General features: G+C 48.3%; 1 protein-coding gene across 2 annotated transcripts in view; it reads right to left on the reverse strand.

The window, feature by feature from the left end:
- Positions 1 to 4,111: 4,111 nt before the first annotated feature.
- ITGAM (integrin subunit alpha M) overlaps positions 4,112 to 9,455 on the reverse strand; it is a 39,214-nt gene continuing 33,870 nt past the window's right edge. The window contains exons 22-31 of one of the 2 annotated variants that reach the window (XM_024744415.1): positions 8,876 to 8,955; positions 7,924 to 8,007; positions 7,500 to 7,575; positions 6,659 to 6,766; positions 6,376 to 6,459; positions 6,104 to 6,217; positions 5,917 to 6,018; positions 5,583 to 5,690; positions 5,339 to 5,347; positions 4,112 to 5,219 (exon numbers count right to left, since the gene is read on the reverse strand). In XM_024744415.1, the coding sequence (XP_024600183.1) occupies positions 5,151 to 5,219; positions 5,339 to 5,347; positions 5,583 to 5,690; positions 5,917 to 6,018; positions 6,104 to 6,217; positions 6,376 to 6,459; positions 6,659 to 6,766; positions 7,500 to 7,575; positions 7,924 to 8,007; positions 8,876 to 8,955 (834 nt within the window). In that variant the 3' untranslated portion in view covers positions 4,112 to 5,150. Of the gene's footprint in view, positions 5,257 to 5,338; positions 5,348 to 5,582; positions 5,691 to 5,916; positions 6,019 to 6,103; positions 6,218 to 6,375; positions 6,460 to 6,658; positions 6,767 to 7,499; positions 7,576 to 7,923; positions 8,008 to 8,875; positions 8,956 to 9,455 lie in introns of both variants that reach the window. The other variant, XM_024744416.1, reaches the window with a different exon arrangement.

Below are 9,455 nucleotides of genomic sequence, written 5' to 3' on the forward strand. Positions count from 1 at the left end.
AATACTAGCAAACAGAATCCAACAGCACATTCAAAGGATCATACACCATGAAGACCCCGAATAACCAAAGCAATCTTGAGAAAGAAAAACAGAGCTGGAGGAATCAGGCTCCCGGACTTCAGACTATACTACAAAGCTACAGTAATCAAGACAGTATGGTACTGGCACAAAAACAGAAATATAGCTCAATGGAACAGGATAGAAAGCCCAGAGATAAACCCACGCACGTATGGTCACCTTATTTTTGATAAAGGAGGCAAGAAATTACAATGGAGAAAAGACAGCCCCTTCAATAAGTGGTGCTGGGAAAACTGGACAGCTACATGTAAAAGAATGAAATTAGAGCACTCCCTAACACCATACACAAAAATAAACTCAAAATGGATTAAAGACCTAAATGTAAGGCCAGGCATTATCAAACTCTTAGAGGAAAACATAGGCAGAACACTATACCACATAAATCACAGCAAGATCCTTTTTGACCCACCTCCTACAGAAATGGAAATAAAAACAAAAATAAACAAATGGGACCTAATGAAACTTAAAAGCTTTTGCACAGCAAAGGAAACCTTAAACAAGACGAAAAGACAACCCTTAGAATGGGAGAAATATTTGCAAATGAAGCAACGGACAAAGGATTAATCTCCAAACTTTACAAGCAGCTCAATATCAAAAAAACAAACAACCCAATCCAAAAATGGGCAGAAGACCTAAATAGACATTTCTCCAAGGAAGATATACAGATTGCAAACAAACACATGAAAGAATGCTCAATATCACTAACCATTAGAGTGATGCAAATCAAAGCTACCATGAGATATCACCTCACACCAGTCAGAATGGCCATCATCAAAAAATCTACAAACAATAAATGCTGGAGAGGGTGTGGAGAAAAGGGAACCCTCTTGCACTGTTGGTGGGAATGTAAATTGATACAGCCACTATGGAGAACAATGTGGAGGGTCCTTAAAAATCTAAAAATAGAACTACCATATGACCCAGCAATCCCACTACTGGGCATATAACCTGAGAAGACCATAATTCAAAAAGATTCGTGTACCGCAATATTCATTGCAGCTCTATTTACAATAGCCAGGACATGGAAGCAACCTAAGTGTCCATTGACAGATGAATGGATAAAGAAGATGTGGCACATATATACAGTGGAATATTAGCCATAAAAAGAAACAAAATTGAGTTATTTGCAGTGAGGTGGATGGATCTAGAGTCTGTCATACAGACTGAAGTAAGTCAGAAAGAGAAAAACAAATACCGTATGCTAACACATATATATGGAATTTTTTTAAAAAATGGTCATGAAGAACATAGGGGCAGGATGGGAATAAAGATGCAGACCTACTAGAGAACGGACTTGAGGACATGGGGAGGGGGAAGGGTAAACTGGGACAAAGTGAGAGAGTGGCATTTACATAGATACACTACCAAATGTAAAACTGATAGCTAGTGGGAAGAAGCCACATAGCACAGGAAGATCAGCTTGGTGCTTTGTGACCACCTAGAGGGGCGGGAAAGAGGGAGACACAAGAGGGAAGAGATATGGGGATATATGTATATGTATAGCTGATTCACTTTGTTATAAAGCAGAAACTAACACACCATTGTAAAGCAATTATACTCCAATAAAGATGTTAAAAAATAAAATAAAATAAAATTGAAAAAAGAATAAATGGTGCACCAGAACATTCACACTCCAGCTGGTGAAAAGATGGCAAGGAGGAAAGGAGCATACTCCTTCTCTCAAAGGACCTGACTCCAAAGTTGTTCACTCACTCCACTCACATGCCCTTCATCAGAATCTAGCTACATGGCCACACCTAGCCACAAAGGAAAATGGGAAATGTTCTTTCATTGTTTGGCTGTATTAGTTATCCATTGCTTCATAACCAGCCACTCCAAAATACAGTGGATTGAAACATCCACAATTTATGATTTCTCACAGTTCTGGGAAGTGACAATCTGGGCAGTTCTTTTGTTGGACTTTCCTGTAGCCACAGCTGTTGGACGGTTGGACTGGGCTGGAAGGTCAAATGTGGACTCATGCATGTGGTTGTGCTGGCTTGTCAGCTGAGGGCCTCAGCTGTCTCATTCTCCAATAGGCTAGCTGGGTCTCAGCACAGTGGTCTCAGGAGTCTGAGAGGGTGAGCACAGAAGCTGCAGTGCTTCTGATGGCCCAGGAACTTGCACAATAGCCCTTCTACCACATTCCATTGGTCAAAGCAAAGCACAAGAGCAGCCCAGACTCCAGAGGCTAGAGAGGAAGACCCCACCACTTGATGGGAGCAGCAGCAATGTCACATTGCAAGGGAGTGGGATGCAGAGAAACACAATTCACTGAGGGTCATAACTATTAATATAACAATCTTCCACGGTGTCCCCAATAAGAACCTATTACTAAGTAAGAAAAGAAGGGTGGAGACTGCAGAGATTTGTTTATTCTGAACCCCAAAAAGTAAAAACAAGGACAGACTTTCCTGGGTTTATCTGCTTCTCACCAGAGATTTATGGCCCTGTTTATTAGTAACTTTGTGATCATGCTAGGGTAATTTGTCACTACAAATAATTTACTTTTTAACCTATCATAAAGCTCCTATCTGACTGAATTCAACACAAGTTTCCAGTGCAAAGAGGCCGATGTGGACTCTGAGCCTTGACTGCCCATCCAAGGACAGGTGCCTGCAAGTACAGAGGCCCTCTCCTTTCTGGGTCAGTTAAGGACATCTGGAGATCTTGAGGTCTTTTGTCTTTCAATGTAAGGAAGAAGAAAATGGATTTTTAATGGATTTTGAAGTCAGAAGAAGAAATTGTGTAGAACAATTTCAAGTGACATGTGTTGCAACACCCCCAAAGATACAAAGGGCCATTATCTTATCAGTCATCCTTTGATGACATCCAATTGCGCTTTGAATAAAACTCAAACTCCTCACTCTAGTTTACAGAGCACATATGCCCAAGCTCCTGCCCACTCTTTTAGCCCCACCTGTGCTGCCCTCTGACTGGAAGACTCTTGCCCCTACTTGAGTCAGGGGTCGCCTCCCCTAGGACACTTCCCTCACCTGCCTTCCTTCCTATCACATCTGGAGCAGATGTCCATCTAAGCCATGATTTTCTTGTATCTCGATGAACTGCATGCAATTGCCACTTTTGTCAACAAACGTGTCAGCGATTTCATAAGGTTCACCTGATATTATAACAGCTAAACAACAGCCACTCTCTCCCCCCTACCTCCCTCGTGCCTGCTGCAGGCCATTGCTCTGAGGCCATTGGGACAGTTAAAGAGAAAAGCTTTGGAGCCAGACAGAAACAGGTTTGAATCCCAGCTCCATCTCCTCTTTATCTGTACGACCTCAGGCAATTGAGATGATCTCTCTAAGTCTCAGCTTCCTCATAAGTGAGATTCAGACATCAGTAAATAGCGAGAGATGGCCACTTAACAGGACTGATGTGAGCATTAGGATGGGTGCTAAGGGCAGAGTCGTGGGTACTGCACTGGCAAAGGTTGGGTGATGGGCAGTGGGAGAACGCCCCAGAGGAGGGAGGGCTACCTAGAAACAGCTATCAAAACTTCATCTGTACACACTCTTCATAGCAAATGCTGTTGGTACCCTGCCTGGATCCCTGTGGGCCTTGCCAGGGGCTGTGCTCACCTGGCAGACTTCCAACTGGCAGCATCTGTAGCCCTTTCTCTCGCCACCAGAGCTGCTCTGCCTACATTCAGGGCCGGCCCAGAGGTGCCAGGGAATTAGCACTTCCTTCCCCACGAAGAGCAACCCTCAGCCAATAACTATGTGGAATTGGTGTATCCACGCGCCAGCTCCTTCTCTGCTCGGGTGGGAAGTGTCAGGTGCTTGTTCTACTTTGCGTCCCAGACCTCCCTGGTGGGGTTACACTCCAGGAGCTCATAACTGTCCCTCTGTTGATAATATACCCTTTACTGGTTGCCTTTCCCTCCCCAGCTCACGTCCCTCCCCCACTGGTATTTTCTGGAGTCTCTCTTAAATAAGCTTCTTTCACTCAAATTCTTCTCTTGGGGTTGCTTCTGGCAGAATTCAGACTTCCGGGAATGTATCCTATAAATTGTCTTACACATATGCAAAACCGACATATATTCAATTTATTAAGTCACCATTGTTTGCCATTGCGAGAAGTTGGAAATAATGTATCAGAGGTAGACTGTTAAGGACGTTAGGATCCACCCACACAGTGGAACGTGGTCCACTATATAAAAGAATGAAAAAGTACTTTATGTCTTCATATAAAACAATGTCTGAGCCATATTAATGAAAAAAGCAAGATGCAGACAGTATAAACAATGCATGCTGCCATTTGTGTAAAAAAGCTTGTGCGTGTGTATGTGTGTGTGTGTTCGCATATGCCTAGAATCTTTGTGAAGGAGACCCCCAAATGCATAACCTGGACTACCCTTTACAAGAGACCTAAATGGCTGGCAGACCAGGATGGAAGGGAAACTTCATCACACACCCTTGCGTGTCTTTTGATTTTGATACTACAGACCTGTTCATCCATTCAAAAAATAAAAGTAGCATTAAAATAATAAAGTGAATACATAAAGGGAGGTGCACCATTGTGCACCGGCCACGCCAGCTCTAGTGCGGAATGGGTTGGACAGGTTCCTGCTGGCTTGTCCCGGTAGGCTCAGGCCCAGCTGCATGGGTTCCTGCCGGCCTGCGGGCTCACCCACGAAAGGAGGCCTCACTTCCTATAGCTGGGGGAGGATTTCTTGCACTTCCCTTTGTGTTCGCCCGCAAGAGCTGCCATCACCTCTGTCCCCGAGGAAGAACCAACAGCACCTTCACCCACACACAAGGAAGCCCAAGCAGCTCCCTTCTGCCTGAGATTTGTGCCGAAGGCACTTGTCCTCATGCAAGAGAGATCTGAGCCACACACACAATTCACACTCGTGCATGCACGCGCGCACACACACACACACACACACACACACAGGAATGGAAACCCAAGCAGGTTGCTCCTGAGTGAGACATCACCGCCCTGGTCTCCCAACAGATGTGTCCATCCAGCAGCCTGGGGACCCGCTCGCTCTTCGGTCTGACCACATCCTGTTTGCTGCAGGGGAGGCCACTCAGCAAGGAGTGGGGAAGGAGCTGCTGTTACTACATGGGAGCAGTTTCAGGGCCAGCTTCAGTTATCATGTCCTTGTACTGTCGTTTGAAGAAGCCAAGCTGTGGAGGCAGAGACAGGGGAGTAAGGGCACCAAGGCCAGGAGGGCGAGTGAAGGCTATGCAGGCCAGGCTGGGAGATGGTGGGACCAAGAGATGCAAAGAATAACGTGGCGGAGTGCAGAATAGATCTGGGGAAAGTGGGACAGGGAGGGGGATGGCATCACTATTAAGAAAGAAAAGAGGGAAAGAAATCTAACATATAATAATAAGTACTCTTTATATAGTGTTTATTCTGTACCAGAGACTATTCTAAGTGCTCTAGAGATACGAACCCAAAGAGCTCCACAGGATGGGTATTTATAGTCTCATTTTACAGCTGAAGAAACTGAGGCTCTGTGAGCTGCCCGAGGCACAGCTGGGAGCTGAACCCAGGAAGGCGCTGCTGAGTGAGAAGCCGTGGGGGTGGGGGGAACTGCCCACGATCAACGGGACAGGGTTATGTACTTCGTAAGGCTCCACCTTGGTCTCTGTCTGGAGCAGGGAGAGGGGGAGGGGGGGCATCAGGGGAGAAAGACTCTGAATTTCTGGGGGTTCCCCAGTCAGACCTTGTGTGCTCCCTGAACCCCATGATTAAACCCCCTGTGCCCCCCAACCCCAGCCCTCACTCCTCCTTCCCGGCCCCCCCAACCTCTCTCTCTCCCACAAGCCCAGCCCCCTCTCCTGCCTCCAGCGGTTCTTCTGTGTCCGAGACAGATACCTGGGCCCTCACAAACGCGCCCTGTCCTGGGAGCAGGGCAAACTCCGAATCATCAAACAAGATCTCCGCCGTGCTCACAACCTGAAGATGGTTATGCAAAGTCTGTGGGAGAGAGAGGATGGGAGCTGGACCCATTGGCCCTGGAGGATCTCATCTGTGCCCAGCCAAGCCTCAGGCGCCCACATACCTTGATGTACCAGTCAAATGAGAGGTTGCCCTTGAGGGTGACCTTGAATTCTTCCTGGACACCAAAGGACGGGATGTCACACTGGATTCTCTGGCAGACAGCGATGGAGCAGTTCTGGGGAAGGGAGGAGGGGAGAGAGGTGACCAGGAAAGCTGGATGCAGGCCACATCCCATGCACTCAGCCGGCAGTTGAGAGCCGGTACTGGGCCCAGGTGAGGGGGCAGTGCAGAGTCTGCGTGCAGCCCCGAGGCTGAGGCTGGGCTTAGTCTCACCAGCAGTGGGGCCTTCTTAAGCTCCCCCAGGAAGTCAGAGCGACGAGGGTCAATCTTGTTGGTGTGGCATCTACTGGAGAGGTTCTGAGGAAAGAGGGACACTGTGAGGACGGATTGAAGCGAGGGCTCCTGGGTCCACCCTCCGGGAGGTGAAAAAACCGAGGTCCAGGAGAGGGTCAGAAATGGCTCCAAAACCCAACAGAGGAAACAGAAGTGATTTTAGGAAAGACCAGGGCTGTGGAGAAAGGAGTTGGGCCCAATCCTCAGGCCCAGCTGCGCTTACCTGGGAGAAGGTGACTTGGAGCTGGTCCCACACGGTCACCTGGTTCAGCTGGATGGGGACCAAGAAGACCACGCTGATGGGGAGCTTCCTCCCGCCCAGGTTGTTGAACTGCGTTGGGTGGGGAGGGGCAGATATCAGGGTTCTGGCCTTTCTGCCCCCACCAGCAACTAGAGTCAGGCTCCCCACTCCCGACAGCCCAGTACTGAATCAGGCCTCACAGACCCAAGCATCCTGCCTCTTGATGCTTTCTGAGAGACAGGAGAGCACAGGGGTTAAACACCCATTCCAGAGCCAGACAGGCTGGCGGAAGCAGTGGCTCTTCCACTCTCTAGGGGTGAGACTGTGGGCAATTTCTGTTAGCCTCTCTGAGCCACAGTTTCTTCATCTATAAACTGGGGGAGACAACAGTACCTCCGTCACAGGGTCATTACGAGGGTAAAATGAGTTAATTACATACATGTATGTATACACATACGGATGCACGTGGTGGTGTGTGTGGATTCACAGCAAGCTTAGAACAGAGCCTGGCCCAAAGCAGGCACCTCATGCATGTTTCCCATCTTTTTTTTTTTTTTTTTTTTTTGGGGTACGCGGGCCTCCAGTTCCCTGCATCGGCAGGCGGACTCTCAACTACTGAGCCACCAGGGAAGCCCTCCCATCATATTTTTTTTGGCCACGTGGCATGCGGGATCCTAGTTCCCCGACCAAGGGTCAAACCCATGCCCACTGCATTGGAAGGCGAAGTCTTAACCACTGGACTGCCCGGGAAGTCCCTCCTACCATTCTTCCTGTGTTCCCATCATCTCGATTTCCCTCCCCAGGCTCCTTCTCAGCTCCCTACCTGATACTGATGCTCTATAATGTGGCGGGTCTTCTCTGAGGCTGTGAAGTTGAGATATTTGGTCGAGACCTCAAGGCTGATGGGAGAAAGAAGAAGGGGCAGGAGGTGACAGAACATCAGGGGAGTCCTGGGAGGGGGTCTTGGGCTAAGTGTGTAAAGGTGTGAACAGGCATGCGGGTAACGCAGCCCTGAAGGGGTGCGAGCGGGATGGTGTGCAGGGGCAGTGCGGGTGGGACCTCCAGCGTGTGCCAGTTTGGGCCCCTCACACACACACGTACACATGCACGTACAGACACACACGTGCGCACACATATCCTCAGACTCACTCACAGGCACACGTGCACAGACTCGTGCACACAGGTACTCAATGCGCCATGTCCAGCCCAGTGGTGAAGGCAGAACTGAAAGCCCCAGCAGCCAGTACCTGGTGACCACCACATAGACAGCGTATTTCACAGGCAGCTGCAGCTGGAATTCGGTTTTGTTGTTCCCAGGTATGTTGTTCTCACTGAAGGGAAACAGAGAGCTCTGGTCAGCTCTTGAGAATTGAGAATCAGCATTTCCTTCTCCTTCTTCCTCTCCCTCACCCTCCGTCGCCAACCAACCACCAAGTCCTGTCCTCTCAGCATCCTAAACGCTGTCCTCTAAATCCAACAGAGGAAACAGAGATTATAGGAAAGACCAGGGCCGCCCCTGTGTAGCCCAGGCCCATCCCCACTCACCAGGACAGATGCCTGCAGAAGGGTGCCTTCTTCTCACTGGTCCCCTGAATTCAAAATGACTCCCACTCCAATCCCCCCGCTCCTGGAGAGTGATCTTTCTAGCATGCAAAGGTGATCACATCACTCCCAAGTTAAGTTGCAAATTCCCTAAGAGCACTCGTCAATCATTTCATGACACGGCCCATGTCTAGCCAACTCCTTCAATCCTGCCTCCTGTGCTCAGACTCAGCCTGACCTTTGCTGTCTCCGGGCTTTGCTTGGTCCACACTTCCTTCTCTCTGTCTTCATGCCCAGCCTCAATTCATGCCTTTGCTTGGCTAACTCACAGCCTGGATGTATAGTCTTCTCTGAACACCAATCTCCCAAGAAGACTGGACATCACTCATTTCATACTGTATCATAATCATCTGCTTTCCTGTCTATCTTTGCCCCTAAATTATAACCTCTGTGAGGGCAAGAATCACAGCTGTCTTGTCCATCACTGTCTCACCAGCACAGGGGGCCATGCCTGGCACGTGGTGGGTGCTCAGTTGGTGTTTCTTGAGTAAACAAATGAGCTGAAGGGAGAACCAGTGGGGAGAGGGCAATGGTCCACCCTGAGCAGGGGGGCCGGGGGCTGGGACCTCAAAATGGAGGAGGCCAGGCATAGCGCACCTGGTCACGTTGGCCTTGAGAAGTAGTTTGTTTCCAAAGAAAGCATCAGGGTTCATGTCAAATGTGATATTGAAGGTGATCTGGAGTTGGAGAAAGAAGAGACGGTGACAAGAGTAAGAGAGAAGGAACAACCCATTCAGCTAAAGAATGGGTAAATAAAATGTGGCACGTCCGTACAACAGAATATTATTCAGCCATCAAAGGAATCTGAATATTAATACATCCTGCAACACGGTGATCCTTGAAAGCACGATGCTCAGTCAAAGAAGCAAACCTATTGTATGATTCCATTCATTTGAAACATCTGGAATAGGTGACTCTCAAGACAGCAAGTAGATTAGTGGTTGCCTAGGGCTGGGAGAGATGGGACGACACGGGCCCATGGCTGAGGGGAGCAGGGTCTTTTCTTGGGGTAATTAAATACTCTAACATTGATCATGGTGATGGATGCACAGCACTGCGAACATTGCAAAAGCCACTGGATTGTATACTTGAAGTGGGTGAATTGTGTGGTAGATGAATTTTATCTCAATAAAGCTGTTTTTCAAAAAAAAGAAACATCTACTTTAAAAAAAAAAAA

Source organism: Neophocaena asiaeorientalis, unplaced genomic scaffold, assembly GCF_003031525.2.
Source record: "Neophocaena asiaeorientalis asiaeorientalis breed wild unplaced genomic scaffold, Neophocaena_asiaeorientalis_V1.1 scaffold91, whole genome shotgun sequence".
Lineage (NCBI taxonomy): Eukaryota > Metazoa > Chordata > Mammalia > Artiodactyla > Phocoenidae > Neophocaena > Neophocaena asiaeorientalis.